This window comes from Coregonus lavaretus (genome assembly GCF_964263955.1).
Source record: "Coregonus lavaretus genome assembly, chromosome: 1".
Classification (NCBI taxonomy): domain Eukaryota; kingdom Metazoa; phylum Chordata; class Actinopteri; order Salmoniformes; family Salmonidae; genus Coregonus; species Coregonus lavaretus.
The window spans coordinates 49,079,314-49,096,565 of NC_139988.1; the positions used below are offsets into that span (position 1 = coordinate 49,079,314).

The 17,252-nt window shown below is 41.7% G+C and overlaps 1 protein-coding gene across 3 annotated transcripts in view; it reads left to right on the plus strand.

Annotated features, from left to right (window-relative positions):
- The window catches only part of LOC311132641 (uncharacterized protein), a 64,145-nt gene that overhangs the window by 16,124 nt on the left and 30,769 nt on the right, over positions 1 to 17,252 (plus strand). For all 3 annotated transcript variants that reach the window (XM_084165900.1, XM_084165901.1, XM_084165899.1), the window contains exons 5-11: positions 5,552 to 5,602; positions 7,847 to 7,882; positions 8,487 to 8,513; positions 8,805 to 8,831; positions 13,723 to 13,749; positions 13,890 to 13,916; positions 14,033 to 14,059. In XM_084165900.1, the coding sequence (XP_084022026.1) occupies positions 5,552 to 5,602; positions 7,847 to 7,882; positions 8,487 to 8,513; positions 8,805 to 8,831; positions 13,723 to 13,749; positions 13,890 to 13,916; positions 14,033 to 14,059 (222 nt within the window). The remainder of the gene's footprint in view (positions 1 to 5,551; positions 5,603 to 7,846; positions 7,883 to 8,486; positions 8,514 to 8,804; positions 8,832 to 13,722; positions 13,750 to 13,889; positions 13,917 to 14,032; positions 14,060 to 17,252) is intronic.

Consider the following 17,252-nt stretch of genomic DNA (forward strand, 5'->3'; position numbering starts at 1 on the left):
CACCTCCAATTGACTCAAATTATGTAAATTAGGCTATCAGAAGCTTCTAAAGCCATTACATTATTTTCTGGAATTTTCCAAGCTATTTAAAGGCACAGTCAACCTAGTGTATGTAAACTTCTGACTCACTGGAATTGTGATACAGTGAATTATAAGTGAAATAATCTATCTCTAAACAATTGTTGGAAAAATCACTTGTGTCATGCACAAAGTAGATGTCCTAACCGACTTGCCAAAACTATAGTTTGTTAACAAGAAATTTGTGGAGTGGTTGAAAAACGAGTTTTAATGACTCCAACCTAAGTGTATGTAAACTTCCGATTTCAACTGTAAATATACAGTACCAGTCAAAAGTTTGGATACACCTACTCATTCAAGGGTTTTTCTTTATTTTAAATATTTCTTACATTTTAGAATGATAGTGAAGACATCAAAACTATGAAATAACACATTAGGAATCATGTAGCAACCAAAAAAGTGTTAAACAAATCCAAATATATTTGAGATTTGAGATTCTTCAAATAGCGACCCTTTGCCTTGATGACAATATAGTCCCGTGTAGCTCAGTTGGTAGAGCATGGCGTTTGCAACGCCAGGGTTGTGGGTACGTTTCCCACGGGGGACCAGTATGAAGAAGAAAAAAATGTATGCACTCACTAACTGTAAGTCGCTCTGGATAAGAGCGTCTGCTAAATGACTAAAATGTAAAATGTATGACAGCTTTGCACATTCTCTCAACCAGCTTCACCTGGAATGCTTTTTATATATTTTATATTTGAGATTGTTCAAATAGCCACCCTTTGCCTTGATGACAGCTTTGCACACTCTTGGCATTCTCTAAACCTGGAATGCTTTTCCAACAGTCTTGAAGGATTTCCCACATATGCTGAACACTTGTTGGCTGCTTTTCCTTCACTCTGCGGTCTGACTCATCCTAAACCATCTCAATTGGGTTGAGGTCGGGGGATTGTGGAGGCCAGGTCATCTGATGCAGCACTTCATCATGCTCCTTCTTGGTAAAATTGCCCTTACACAGCCTGGAGGTGTGTTGGGTCATTGTCCTGTTGAAAAACAAATGATAGTCCTACTAAGCCCAAACCAGATGGGATGGCGTATCGATGCAGAATGCTGTGGTAGCCATGCTGGTTAAGTGTGCCTTGAATTCTAAATAAATCACAGACAGTGTCACCAGCAAAACACACCCACACCATAACACCTCCTCCACGCTTTACGGTGGGAAATACACATGCAGAGATCATCCGTTCACCCACACCGTGTCTCACAAAGACACGGCGGTTTGAACAAAACATCTCCAATTTGGACTCCAGACCAAAGGACAAAATTCCACTAATGTCCATTGCTCGTGTTTCTTGGCCCAAGCAAGTCTCTTCTTATTGGTGTCCTTTATTAGTGGTTTCTTTGCAGCAATTCGACCATGAAGGCCTGATTCACACAGTCTCCTCTGAACAGTTGATGTTGAGATGTGTCTGTTACTTGAACTCTGTGAAGCATTTATTTGGGCTGCAATTTCTGAGGCTGTTAACTCTAATGAACTTATCCTCTGCAGCAGAGGTAACTTTGGGTCTTCCATTCCTGTGGCGGTCCTCATGAGAGCCAGTTTCATCATAGTGCTTGATGGTTTTTGTGACTGCACTTGAAGAAACTTTCAAAGTTCTTGACATTTTCCATATTGACTGACCTTCATGTCTTAAAGTAATGATGGACTGTCGTTTGTCTTTGCTTATTTGAGCTGTTCTTGCCATAATATGGACTTGGTCTTTTACCAAATAGGGCTATCTTCTGTATACCCCCCTACCTTGTCACAACACAACTGATTGGCTCAAACGCATTAAGAAGGAAAGAAATTCCACAAATTAACTTTTATGAAGGAACACCTGTTAATTGAAATGCATTCCAGGTGACTGCCTCGTGAAGCTGGTTGAGAGAATGCCAAGAGTGTGCAAAGCTGTCATCAAGGCAAAGGGTGGCTATTTGAAGAATCTCAAATATAAAACATATTTTGATTTGTTTAACACTTTTTTGGTTACTACATGATTCCATGTGTTATTTCATAGTTGCCATGTCTTCACTATTATTATACAATGTAAAAAATAGTACAAATAAAGATAAACCCTTGAATGAGTAGGTGTGTCCAAACTTTTGACTGGTAGTGTATATATTTTTTTGTTAAACGTGCCCTGAATGACGTGTCGCCACTGTTAATGAGACAACTAAAAGATGTGCAACATGAAAATATTGTCCCATTTACATTGTACAATTTATTGACGGTCCCTAACTAGCCCCAGAGATAGGCTATCCAATGTCAAACCAATTTGGCCATGGTCGCACACTAGTCCGGCTGAAGCTAATTGGCGAAAGAAGTTGGCTAGCACTAGTTAGCCTAGGCAACTTCAAGACACAATACCTGGTTAGACTGTTTCAAGTTATCTACAAGGGTGAGTGACTATAACAGTGTAATTCTTTGGCAGAGTGAATGTACAAACGCTTGCCACGTGCGAACACACACACAAGACACCCACATTAAACCCCCGCTATTTGCTGTTTGCAAAAATTCTGATAAATAAAATAAATACAATTTTATTTGTGACATGTATAGACCTTACAGTGAAATGCTTACTTAAAAGCCATTAACCAACGATGCAGTTCAAGAAATAGAGTTAAGAAAATATTTACGAAATAAACTAAAGTAGAAAATAAAACAAAAGTAACACAATAAAATAACAATAACGAGGCTATATACAGGGGTTACCGGTACCGAGTCAATGTGTGGGGTTACAGGTTAGTCGAGGTAATTTGTACATGTAGGTAGGGGTAAAGTGACTATGCATAGATAATAAACAGCGAGTAGCAGCAGTGTAAAACAAAGGTGGGGAGGTGTGTGTGTGTGTGTGTGTGTGGGGGGGGGGTTGCAATGTAAATAGTCCAGGTGGCCATTTGATTAATTGTTCAGCAGTCTTATGGCTTGGGGGTAGAAGCTGTTAAGGAGCCTTTGGGACCTAGACTTGGCGATCCAGTACCGCTTGCCGTGGGGTAGCAGAGAGAACAGTCTATGACTTGGGTGACTGGAGTCTTTTACATTTTTTGTGCCTTCCTCTGACACCGCCTGGTATATAGGTCCTGGATGGCAGAAAGCTTGGCCCCAGTGATGTAATGGGCTGTACGCACTACCCTCTGTAGCGCCTTACGTAGCGCTACAGAGGGTAGTGCGTACATAGTTCGCCTAATTTCAGTTTATGTGACAAAACAAACAAGTATAGTGTAGAGAATCATTGTACCATCTAAACCGCTGTGAAATATATTTTCCATGAACATAAATATTGAATTTTCAGCTGTTTAAAGCTGGTGTACAAAACCGAAGGTAAAAGACGCAAGAACTAAACTTAAGAATGGGAAGCATAGAAATATCGCACATAGAACGGATATACCACTTCTTAGACTTGCTTTCAATGAGAATGACAGATCTATAGCAATCATTTCTATGTGAATTTGGTCGGGTCGCCCAAAAAGTTACATATTACAACTTTAAGGCTCCCTCTAGAAAGTTGAGAGACATTTATGGAGATCATGGTATACTCCAGATACACTAAGCAGATTCCACTGGGATGTAGGTTTCAGAACCCTACAACTTGAAATTATTTATACTGATGACCAATCTGCGTTTATGGTGGTGCATTGCATCACCATGACATCTTATTTCCACCTCGAAGATCTCAATATGTGTTCACTCCCTCAGATGGCCTATAGTAATCTGACCATGCAGACGTTTCCAGTCCACTAAATGGCAACAGTTGCAAAAGCGATCAGATCTGCCCTCTCTTTTGTTCCAACCAAAGCCAGAAGCAACAGCTTTTTGGATTCACTTTCATCAAAGCTGAGGTGATTTGTGATGTGCAGAGCTGAATGTGCAGCTAGAGGAGAAACATGCATTGCATTCTTCACTGTCATACTGTAGAGAGTAGCAAGCTAGCCAAACAACTTCAAAATGGCTCAGCTAGTCTGCCTGCCGGCGGAGAACCTCAGGAGTTATGGGTGGACTTGTGAGGAAACATAAATAGTAACCAAGACCGTAAACATAGAACCAGACAACGGCACTTGCTTTGGGAGCTCTCAACAGATCTGGGTCCAAAACAATCCAATGGCTTAACTCATATTTCTCTGCACCAATTGTTTTAGGAGTGTAATATTGTGTGGTTAGCTCTAGTTGCCAGGAGAGAGGATGAAGAAACACAGGGGTTAGACAACTTGGCTGCAAATCTTCATTAAATATGAAAACATATGTTGGCTCTCCGTCTTTGGTCTGGAGAGGGTGTTTTCATATTTAATGAAGATTTGCAGCCAAGCCTCCCTGTCTAACCACTGTGTTTCTTCATCCTCTCTCCTGGAACCTTAAAACAAATGAGTTTTGCGGGTTTGTGGGTGGGCCGTAATGTATGGGGCAAGTGACTGGCAGAAGACCAGAGAAAATGAAAACAATGATGAATTGGTTAAGCAGAGAAAGAAGCACTCACCCAAAGCACACTTGCAGCTGACTTTATGGGTATGGGAAGATTTCATATCGGAGGAAATTAAATCTCAAAGGCGGTCTCTATCCTTGGTGTTTCATAGCCCTGGGTTGTAAATGTGTGTATTTGTTTTGGGTTGTTTCTGATCTTAGTCATGATTTTCGGGCTCTTGGGATTGACCCTTTCCAGCACCAGTAATCTGACCACTCTAGAAGGGCATCTGTAGATCTTCACTTGTCCAGACTGCTGAATCTCTGTACCATGGGAGTAACTGTAAACCTCTGCACTGTAGCAGATTTGGAGACCATTGTTCTGAGTGGTTTGCCTTTTGGCCACTGTGAGGCACAGGCACCATCAATCCATTTTCTCCAATAGCGCTGTGAGGCGACAGCAGAATGTGAAAACAAATACTCCCCTCCTAAAGTAGGCATTTGTTGAGAAACATTAAAATCACCTGTGTTTGTGATGGACGGTTGGGCCATCAAAGATGTCCCATTGATAGGGTTTCTGGGGCGAAAGATAATTAGGGAAAGTGCTGGAAACCCGAGCCGGCCTTGTCTGGCCCCAGTAGTTTCTGGGATTGTGCTGCGAGGGTCCGTAGGTCTTTATGGACGAGGCTGACACTGTGCAAATCACCCACTTTGTGCCAGAGGAGCCCAGAGAGTTTTCTTGTGTTTGTACAGCAGTGCTGCTGACCTTCTGAGCGAGCACTGCTGTCGAAAGTTTAAAGTATGGCTCTGAAATTAGAACTTTTGACTTAACTGAAAATGTATAGAAATACGAACACGTATGCTCTTCGCCTAAAAGACGAAGTGTGCGCGTGTATGAATTAGACTTACTGTATGTGTTACAGATGTTAGTGGCTATTTCTGAAATAATTTCCCTCATTTTCCATTTTATTCATGTAGAGTACAGTACATATTATACAGAATTACTAAGAAGAACATCTGGTTAGCTGGCTAGGTCTAGGATAATTATTTTGTTTCACTGTTGGTGCGTCTTCTCACAGTCTGTTTATCTGTCCATAGGGAGCGCCAGGGGAGCCAGGCCTGTCTATCATTGGGCCACGAGGACCTCCTGTAAGTGTCTTCACTTCGTCTTACACCTAATAAACCTGTGCATTACCTGTACTGTTAACTGCCGCTTTCAATGCTCCTTTGTACTAAGTCGTAAGTCTTCAGTTCAATGACTCATGACCTGCCACTCTGAATAAGCCTGGCATGATTGTAATGTCATGAATTTGTCAACAGAAGTTATAAAAGAAGATATCTTGTGAACCCCAGACTCATGACCACATAGCAGAAATGCCAGAGATTCTGCATGTTTGCCTGTCAGGACTTTCCAGACCAAGTTGCTGAGCTAGTCCACCACAGAGCTAATGGAGACTGAAGACTGAACATTACAGGTTGTGTGGGAGTACTTTGGCATTGTCTGAGGAGGCCAGAGCTTTGATTTGGCTGTAATCTGGATCATTCCGTGTTTCATCAGGATGAGAAGTGAAGACATTCCTCTACCTCTTATACTGTATTCCAGAACCCAATGGGCCCTATTGTATTAAATAATTTATGTTCGTGAGATGAAATAAGATTTTATCCTGCTTCAACGGCTTTCTTCCCCCTGTTTCTCTTCTTTTTTATTAGTAGACAGACGAAAGGATTACTGTGTTGAACCTCAGTTGTGCAATTTCCTTCCTGATTATGCTGTGAAGAATTGGTTTTCTTGTTCCGCCCTGGTATTTGGACAGCAAGGTTAGAGTACCTTGTTGTGGAGCCAATAGACTGGCTACTCATGAGGAGTAGACATCTGTTTTCCCAATTGACAATTAGTTACATACAGTACCTGTGTGCCCACTCCCCTGGCTGGTAATAAGGCATTTCTAATGAACATCAGGCTACAGCGGAAGAAAGCCCAGCAGGAGAGTGAAGGAGTACACAGAGAACCAGAAAAGCAGGGGCACTTAAAAGGTGATTTCCCACAGCAGGTTAGGTCGACATAAGAGGCTCTCTTTTGACCTTAGGAAAGGGTGAAGAAGTTGATTTGGTGGAGAGGTGTAGAGAAAATATCAGAAATTACAGCAAGATAATAGTAATTTGGGGGGGTCTTTATATTCGTCCCGTTACACACAATGGTGTAATGGAAATGTGTTTCTTGCATATCCCAACTCCCTCAGAGACACCTGCAGGGAGTGGAATCATGGCTAGGATCACCATTGTCCAGTACCCCTGGAGCAAGTGCCTTGCTCAAGGGCACATTTTGGGCTCTAGGATTTGAACCAGTAATCTTTTGGTTACTGGCCCAATGCTCTAATCGCCAGGCTACCTACCTGCAGCCCTAAGGTGGCCCTTCTTATCTGCCCTTGTTCTCCACACTGTCATTTCACAGATGAGTATAGACTTGTTCTACTACAACCTGAGCATAGGAAACAAAGGGGAAAGGACCCCTACAGTTATATCAGATTAGTTCTCTATGTTAATGGTTAATACACAATGGTCATATTGAATCGTACTGTTTGCATATTTTAAGATATGTTGTCCACATGCAGAATTAGCCCTACTAGTATGAATGAATAAAACTAGATGTGATAGGTTACTCTTGATAAACCAACGACTGAGTCAGTTGACCATACATACAGCTCAATACTTTTTGCAAGTTCAAGCACAGAAGCACAGCAAGATTGAGAGAAAATGGTCCCATATTGTGAATTGTATTTGATCACACTGCATTCTCAGTGTTCCAGATCCTCTGTAAGGTTCATGTGCAAAGCATGTATAAGCCATATATATTTACTGTCTTTCCAAAACAAACAATCCCTTTGGGAGGGAAAATATGCATAGCCCCCAATACCTACTCTGGTCCCAGACAGTTCATTAGGAACGTTCACCTCTTCCTCATTTTGTCTTTACTGTCCCCCTCTCTTTTTCCATGAGATATTAAATGGCCTCCTTTAGTCCCACAGGCCGGGTAGCATATCCACATAACCAGTGCAGAATGTTTTCATCCTTTTCACTAATCATTATTGACATTTACTCATTCAGCTTGTTTCTTTCATTCCTCTAAAACTCTTTTCAGTGTTGCGTTTCACCCTCTTATTTCCTCCTGTTTTGAGAGTCAGTTGGTTTTCCCTCTGCAACCCATACATAAGGCTCTCCCCGTAGTCTGCGGTATCACTCCCTCTGTCAAGGTCAATTATAGCTCTGCCCAAATGTATTACTGTGGAAGAGAAAAACGGTACCCTCTCAAACTGACCCTCTTTCACCAGATTTTCATGTCAATCTTTCAGCAGAAAAAACTTTAACTCGACATCTATTTCTGACTCTCTATAGGGACAGCCAGGAACAAGAGGCTTCCCAGGCTTCCCGGTAAGACTTTGCAGCTTCCCCAGTTAAAGTCTTTATAAACTGTGTTATAATGTTAGGGTACTATTTTACAAATTGAGCTTTATTACATAGTTGGAGCTCCCAAATGTCAGAAGGTTAGAAATAAGATATTTCCTGGCTGGCAATCTCCCATGGGCAGATTCTGCATAATCACGTAGCTGACCAAATTACGCCAGAGTTTACTTCTGGGTAACCGAGATTACATGGCTGGTTAAGTGCATAAGTGCCTTGATCATTGGTCTTGTTTTATTCAAATCTATAGCCAGTCTACTGTCTCCTTTATGCCTCCTAATCAGAAATAGACCCTTGTCCAATAGCAAAGCTGTCTCTTTATGTTTTAACATGCTAGTTTTGATTTCCCTTAAAGTCCCTTCAGAAATGTTTATGGTTCTTCGTGACCAGCTAGACTCACCATGCCACTTACACCCGCAGAACAAAAAACATGCACTATATCCTCAATTTCCTTGACCTGGAAATACCTTTCTTCCCCTTCATAAGGAGTTTCATATCAGTGCAGTGGTCTGTACAGCTATATTAACTGCTATTAACCTTTGTTTAAATGTCTTCCCCTCTTTTTTTATCCTAGGGTCCGATTGGGTTGGACGGCAAGCCCGTGAGTTTCACCCCATTCCTGACAAATGTTGAATAATTGAGTAATTTAAGCACTTTAAAAGCCCAGAATCCACCACCTTATGATGATGATGATGAGGATAATTAAGTTAATAATGATTAGGGTCATTATTGTAATAAAATCTCTATTAGTATCATTATTGTTATTATAGGATGGAGGTAATAGTGTTATTGATATTTCTTAAATATTTTGCCAAGAAACTCAAGGAGAGGGAGCTGTAGAGATAACTTTGAATATTTTACCACATGCATTCACTCTTTTATGTTCACACAGGGACAGAACGGCTTGAAAGGAGACTTGGTAAGTGTTGTTGTCATTTTACACACAGTTTTTCAGTTCATGTAAACAGTGTAGGCCTATTGCTGTCTGCGCTCCTGTACTTCCAAAGGACGTAAACTCACACTCTTTATGTGTTTTGAATGCCTTACAAATGTGATCACCAAAAACGTGCAGGTCGGTAAATTCTGCTTAAGCACCATTATTTATCCAGGTGTCGTAACGTGACTTTCGTTAATCTGATGACTGTTATTTATCGAATCAACTAACAATGTTTAATTGTCACTCGATTAAATTAATCATGTAACAATTAACTCATTCGGATTTTGGGGCACCACGGAAGAAGTTGTTTAACGAGTTACCATCTCCCGAATTAAACTCTTAGAAGATACAGTTGAAGTCGGAAGTTTACATACACTTAGGTTGGAGTCATTAAAACTTGTTTTTCAACCTCTCCACAAATTTCTTGTTAACAAACTATAGTTCTGGCAAGTCGGTTAGGACATCTACTTTGTGCATGACACAAGTAATTTTTCCAACAATTGTTTACAGACAGATTATTTCACTTATAATTCACCGTATCACAAATCCAGGTGGTCAGCAGTTTACATACACTAAGTTGACTGTGCCTTTAAACAGCTTGGAAAATTCCAGAAAGTGATGTAATGGCTTTAGAAGCTTCTGATAGGCTAATTGACATCATTTGAGTCAATTGGAGGTGTACCTGTGGATGTATTTCAAGGCCTACCTTCAAACTCAGTGCCTCTTTGCTTGACATCATGGGAAAATCAAAAGAAATCAGCCAAGACCTCAGAAAACAAATTGTAGACCTCCACAAGTCTGGTTCATCCTTGGGAGCAATTTCCAAATGCCTGAAGGTACCGCGTTCATCTGTAAAAACAATAGTACGCAAGTATAAACACCATGGGACCATGCAGCCGTCATACCGCTCAGGAAGGAGACGCGTTCTGTCTCCTAGAGATAAACGTATTTTGGTGCGAAAAGTGCAAATCAATCCCAGAACAACAGCAAAGGACCTTGTGAAGATGCTGGAGGAAACAGGTACAAAAGTATCTATATCCACAGTAAAACAAGTCCTATATCAACATAACCTGAAAGGCCGCTCAGCAAGGAAGAAGCCACTGCTCCAAAACCGCCATTAAAAAGCCAGACTACGGTTTGCAACTGCACATGGGGACAAAGATCGTACTTTTTGGAGAGATGTCCTCTGGTCTGATGAAACAAAAATAGAACTGTTTGGCCATAATGACCATCGTTATGTTTGTAGGAGAAAAGGGGAGACTTGCAAGCCGAAGAACACCATCCCAACCGTGAAGCACGGGGGTGGCAGCATCATGCTGTGGAGGTGCTTTGCTGCAGTAGGGACTGGTGCACTTCACAAAATAGATGGCATCATGAGGAAGGAAAATTATGTGGATATATCGAAGCAACATCTCAAGACATCAGTCAGGAAGTTAAAGCTTGGTCGCAAATGGGTCTTCCAAATAGACAATGACCCCAAGCATACTTCCAAAGTTGTGGCAAAATGGCTTAAGGACAACAAAGTTAAGGTATTGGAGTGGCCATCACAAAGCCCTGACCTCCATCCTATAGAACATTTGTGGGCAGAACTGAAAAAGCGTGTGCGAACAAGGACCCCTACAAACCTGACTCAGTTACACCAGCTCTGTCAGGAGGAATGGGCCAAAATTCACCCAACTTATTGTGGGAAGCTTGTGGAAGGCTACCCGAAACGTTTGACCCAAGTTAAACAATTTAAAGGCAATGCTACCAAATACTAATTGAGTGTATGTAAATTTCTGACCCATTGGGAATGTGATGAAATAAATAAAAGCTGAAATAAATCATTCTCTCTACTATTATTCTGACATTTCACATACTAACTGACCTAAGGCAGGGAATTTTTACTAGGATGAAATGTCAGGAATTGTGAAAAACTGAGTTTAAATGTATTTGGCTAAGGTGTATGTAAACTTCCGACATCAACTGTATATATGTTATTTATCGATGACAGTCACTTATTAATCATTACCTCATATCAGTCTCATTCTGAACGTTGCATAATTCTTGAATCCGCAAGAACCACAGCTTTACTTATGGTTCAGCACTACACAAATTGGCTTAATCATTTATTTACTAGCTAACTAAATAATAACACAAAATACATACATACTTAATACATGAGAAAAGTCCCTAGCAGACTAACAACAGCATGACTGCTTGGTTATCAAAATGGGAGGGGTCAATAGAAGGAGGGAGAGAGGGACAAAGAGAGTCAAACTTATCGTACATACATTTGGAAACTACGCTCACGGTAATCAGAATACTTAGCAACCTAACTACCGCCCATTCGGAGTAAGAAACCAATTAATGTATTTACGTGTTTGCCGCTCGTCTATCACTGTTGACCCAAGCACTCTTGGAAAGGCTGTGTCTTCGCTCAGCTCACTTGTAAGGCTCTGATTGTCCACCAGAGGTCACAATGTCCTTCTTCTTTGTAGAGCTTCTTTGGTAGTGAAGTGTTTGTTAGGACAGATACTTCAGATACACCAATGGTTGTCTGAGATGGGATACTCCTTTCTTCCCACATCGTGTCTTTAGTAAAAATTCTAGACTACTTTTCATGTACAGCTGCAGACTGCGAATGCTTTTTGGTCTAGTGAGTTTATCTTTTTCACCTCGTGTAGAGATTCAAAGTTCTAACCATTTTCAGCCGTGTAGCCACAGCTACACGCTTTCTGGTCTTTCTGGTCTAACCATTTTGTAACGTTTAGCTGACGCTTCACGTCTGCTGGTCCAAAGTTCTAACCATTCTAAACGTGCAGTCGCCACTCTCACGTTTTCTGGTCTGAGGTAAATTTTGTTACCAAGGCTTTTTAACCTCAGGTAAAAAGGAGGCGTTCCATCACGCAGACACAATGTCTGTGGTCCCTTGGGGGCGTGGTTACTGACTGGGCAAAAGTTTATATGAAAAACAATGGATGTAAACTTGACAGATAGAATGCGTACCCTTTCCGAGTTACAGTTATTTCGTTATACCATCCTTAATGACATCACAAAATAATAAACAATATGACATGATTATTCTTTAGATCCCCACTGACCATTCTTAACATTCGGTGATAGAAATAAATGTTCCAATTTTGGCGGCAAAAGTCTCTCTCAACACAAAGGCATTCTTTTCTCAATACTAGAGAGCCAGTGAGAGAGTTCTCTCCTGCTTAAATTTACGACCCAGTGTTAAGGTGTCAAGACCGCCACAGACCCCCCTCCCCTCTTCTGTGGGTGAGATGGTCTGTTTGTTGTCAGCCATTTGCCTAGCTGATCTGAGTCCTTTGATCCACTGTCAGGAGAGTCATGACACAGGTGACCTTCTTAGCAGGTTGTTTACCTTGTGCCCTGAGTGAAGCCACTAAATTAATTGGGAAAACACAGTTGTGGCCTGATTTATGTGGAGAGTAATGGGATAGCAGTGGGCTACCTGTTTTAGTGACAGGCAGAATGTCTGTCCATTTTTAAATAGATAGAGGTCTTCAGATGGGAGCTGCAATCCACTCTCAGGTTCTCAATCAGACTGGAGGTAAAACTGACTGGGATAAAACACAAAGGAGCAAAGGCAAACAATAGTTTGACTTGTCCGTTTCATGCATATGGTGATTCAAATTCTTTGAGAGTCAAATTCAGTGGAGTTTTCCAAGAATACACTGAAACACACCTCTAAATAAACAGTATAAAAGAACAACGAATAAAACAGACAGACCACAGAAAGCATGAATGGATAAATGGCAAACCATAAAAGGCAAACCATAAAAACCTCCTCTCCAAAAGAATCACCCAAAAATGACTTATTTTGACACCTTTATAGGCCCTAATGAATCCTGTGACGCTCCCTGTGAGGCTTCTGATATGACACAATGACTGTTGAACGTCCTGTATCCCTTCACCTCCAGCCCTGTGACCGCTGGACAGATCTCATCTAGGGCCTTGAATCATTATTTTATTGATAACTTTCCTCTCCTTTCTGAAGCCTCACCTCCATTTTTCATTGGCAATAAAGACACATTCACTAAAGACTATATTCTTCTTGGACGATGGTTGTGGTACCCCTTGAAGCTGTTTCTACGTCTAGTACTCCAGGCCAGCGGTCTGGCTTTTATCAGGCCAGCTGCCGATTTTAGAGGTCTTTGTGTCTCTGTAAGAAAGCCATTACTCTTTGTTGGATTTGGGGAGTTATCATGAGGGGCTTTGTTTTATTAGGGGGTATTCACATCGGTAGTCTCTCACTCGGAGCGTGTTTGTAGCGCTGCCTTCCTACAGAAGCTCACACGCAGAGAGCCAGCCTGGGCCAATACAAATGACATGTCTGTCTGGGGCCAAGTGGGGTGGATAATGTTTGATGTTGATTAATGTTCATTTAATGAGACCCTTTTCCTCTCCCCCCACTCCCCTACCCCCAACAACTGTCAAGTAGAATTTTAAAGGGTACTGAAGGCCAGTCTGTTAAATGCACAGATGAAATCTTTCCAGTCTCCACAATGCCTTTATGGAACTCCTATGCACCAGGGTCACAGTCATGGAGTGTGCTTGATGTGTCCAACTGTGCACCACTGACAGATGTTAGACAGCTCTCCCCGGGCCTTGATGTGTAGTCAAACAGAGCAGAGCAGGCTATGACAAGTGATTGGACAGTCCTTTGGTTGTTGTGCCTATTGCTTGGATTTAGTGGAATTCTCCTCAAGTCTGTTTTTATCATTTCCATTTATCTTAAAATGTATTTTAATGCATGTGCAGTAAAATTATAAAAGCAAATGATAGTTTGATAACATTATGTTTTTACATGGTTTTAATCTCTTGATGTTAGATTGATATACCGGTACTGTTTATTGCTTTTTAGGGTCAACGTGGTCCTAAAGGAGTTGCAGTAAGTCATTTTGTCTTTTCAAGTTTTGATAGCTTTTCTGTTATTTGACATTAGTTGATTAATGTGTCTGTCTCTCTTCACAATGATATGTTCTCTTCACTCATTCCTCTCTCCTTCTTTGCCGTTTTTTTACTTACTAGGGTGAACCTGGTCCGAAAGGGGAAAAGGTGAGTTTTTCAGTGACATCATTTTGGTGGTATAATCCACTATAACGCACCATAAAAGTGTTAGTTACAAAATCACTGGTGAGACTCTAACCCACGATCCATCGCTCTCTCTCTAGGGCGTATGTGGAGACTACACTCACAGGGTAAGTGAATCATTAAATGTATCTCTGTAATACTACAGCAACATTAGGATCATGTTGATTCTTGTATACCTTGAAATTTTAAAGGCCCAGTGCAGTCAAAAACGTGTATTCAGACCCCTTGACTTCTTCCACATTTTGTTACATTACAGCCTTATTCTAAAATGGATTACATTGGGGGTTTTTCTCTCATCACTCTACATACAATACCCCATAATGAGAAAGCAAAAAAAAATGTTTTTAGAAATGTTTGCAAATGTATTAAAAATAAGAAACTGAAAAATCACATTTACATAAGTATTCAGACCCTTTACTCAGTACTTTGTTGAAGCACCTTTGGCAGCGATTACAGCCTCGAGTATTCTTGGTTTGACGCTACAAGCTTGGCACACCTGTATTTGGGGAGTTTCTCCCATTCTTCTCTGCAGATCCTCTCAAGCTCTGTCAGATTGGATGGGTAGCATCACTGCACAGCTATTTTCAGGTCTCTCCAGAGATGTTCGATCGGGTTTAAGTCCAGGCTCTGGCTGGGCCACTCAAGGACATTCAGAGACTTGTCACGAACCACTCCTGCGTTGTCTTGGCTGTGTGCTTAGGGTCGTTGTCCTGTTGGAAGGTGAACCTTCACCCCAGTCTGAGGTCCTGAGAGCTCTGGAGCAGGTTTTCTTCAAGGATCTCTCTGAACTTTGCTGCCACCAACATGCAGGTTTCCTCCAGATGTAACGCTTGGCATTCAGGCCAAAGAGTTCAATCTTGGTTTCATCAGACCAGAGAATCTTGTTTCTCATGGTCTGAGAGTCCTTTAGGTGCCTTTTGGCAAACTCCAAGTGGGCTGTCATGTCCCTTTTACTGAGGAGTGGCCTCCATTTGGCCACTCTACCGTAAAGGCCTGATTGGTGGAGTGTTGCAGAGATTGTTGTCCTTCTGGAAGGTTCTCCCACCTCCACAGAGGAACTCTAGAGCTCTGTCAGAGTGACCATTGGGTTCTTGGTCACCTCCCTGACCAAGGCCCTACTCCCCTGATTGCTCAGTTTGGCCGGGCGGCCAGCTCTAGGAAGAGTCTTGGTGGTTCCAAACTTCTTCCATTTAAGAATGATGGAGGCCACTGTGTTCTTGGGGTCCTTCAATGCTGCAGACATTTTCTGGTACCCTTCCCCAGATCTGAGCCTCGACACAATCCTGTCTTGGAGCTCTATGGACAATTCCTTCGACCTCATGGCTTGGTTTTTGCTCTGACATGCACTGTCGTCTGTGGGACAGGTGTGTGCCTTTCCAAATGATGTCCAATCAATTGAATTTACAACAGGTGGACTCCAATCAAGTTATAGAAACATCTCAAGGATGACCAATGGAAACAGGATGCACCTGAGCTCATTTTCGAGTCTCATAGCAAAGGGTCTGAATACTTTTGTAAATAAGGTATTTCTGTTTTTAAGTTTTTATAAAATTGCAAAAAAATCTAAAACCCTTTTTTCGCTTTGTCATTATGTGGTATTGTGTGTAGATTGATGAGGAACATTTTATTTATTTAATCCGTTTTAGAATAAGGCTGTAACGTAACAAAATGTGAAAAAAGTCAAGGGGTCTGAAAACTTTCCGAACGCACTGTACGTATTTCCAATTTGAGGTTGGAATAATACTGTGAAATTGTGAAAATGATGATAATCCCCTTTTAGTGTAAGAGGTGTTTGAATCGACCACCTGAAATCTCTGCCTATTTTGGTGGGATGTAGTTTTAGCCTGCCTGGTGACATCAATAGACCAACAAGAAAGAGAGTTCCAAACCTCTCTGCCAATAACAGCTAGTTTTCAGTTTTCCCCTCCCCACTCAGACCACTCCCAGACAGTCCTAGCAAAATACTTTGCTAAGAAGCTATTTTTGTTTCTTTTTGACCATTTTAATTGAAAACAATCACAGTAAGATACTTAGTTGTTACCCAGAAATTATTTGAACTTGAGATAAAAACGGCTGCATTGGACCTTTAATAAAGTGACTCTATAGTCTAGAATGACCATACTTAACTGTAATAATTTTGTTGCTGCAAAAATTGCCCCTCAGTGATCTCTTACAGTAGCACCGCAGTGGATGGTGCTAAAATGTGCTTGAATGCTGACTTGCAGTCTCTTTGATGTGTTTTCTGTAGCAAATAACATTGTATTATTCACAGGTACAGACATAAACAAAGTTAATTGTGGGTCTGCACTGTAATCACAGAGTATGTTCAAATTACAAAAAAAGAGATCTGACAAATGAGTCTATGATGGGTAGCACATGCAACACATGGAGGCAGGCAGCCCCATGAAGCAAATCAGGCCGTCGCTCAGGGGCTTGGCTGTTTGAGTTTAAACAAGGCAATTACTGACAGCATGCTGGAGCATACAACCCTGGTTCTTGAGTACCCCCAACAGTACACATTTTTATTGTAGCCCTGGACAAGCACACTGCACTACAAGATAAGGGTCTATGTGTGGGGATGCCAAGAAAAACACTATTCTGTGTGTTTAGAGATTGTTCAGATAGCTCATTCCATGTCCAATGAAATTCAACCTCCCACTATTCAATGGGTGCTATAAAGACTTGGGAGTTGTTATAAACTCTTGTTGCCCCAGGAACGAATATGTATCAAAGACCTCATAACAAAAACTCAAAGCATGTTGAAAATAATAGTTATTTCATATACTCTGCCAAATGCTTTGGCTAAATAGACAAGTATAGCAGAGAATGTGTAGTTGAGAGGGAGAAGTTCAGAGCATTTGGGGTTGTTTAAAACCTTCAACCTGTGCTGGACCCCCCGCCATGCTGTGCGTGGAGGTCCAGCACAGGTTGGACACACACTGCATGGGAAGTCCCTGCCAGCGGGTGGTTCCACTCAGGTCCTCCTTGTCCTACAGTGGGAACCAGGAGGGGGGTGTAGGCTCAGGCTGGATGCTTTTCGACAGAGTGGTTTCAGGAGTGAGACGGGGATATCAACGGTTATTCTGTGTGGGTGTGTGGCCCGTGTGTGTAGGGCCTCTTTGTACAGGATCTTGTAGTGAAAACCCTGGCTGCTATACGCTCCAGTCAGGCTCTGACGTTTAAGGTTTGTGGGTAACCCCAAAACTGTGTCCCAGTTGTGCCGCGAAGATAGCCAATGCGCCACACCCAGGCGCCCCTACCCATCCGTTCTCCACTGGTGGAGTCAACAGGTTACAGTAG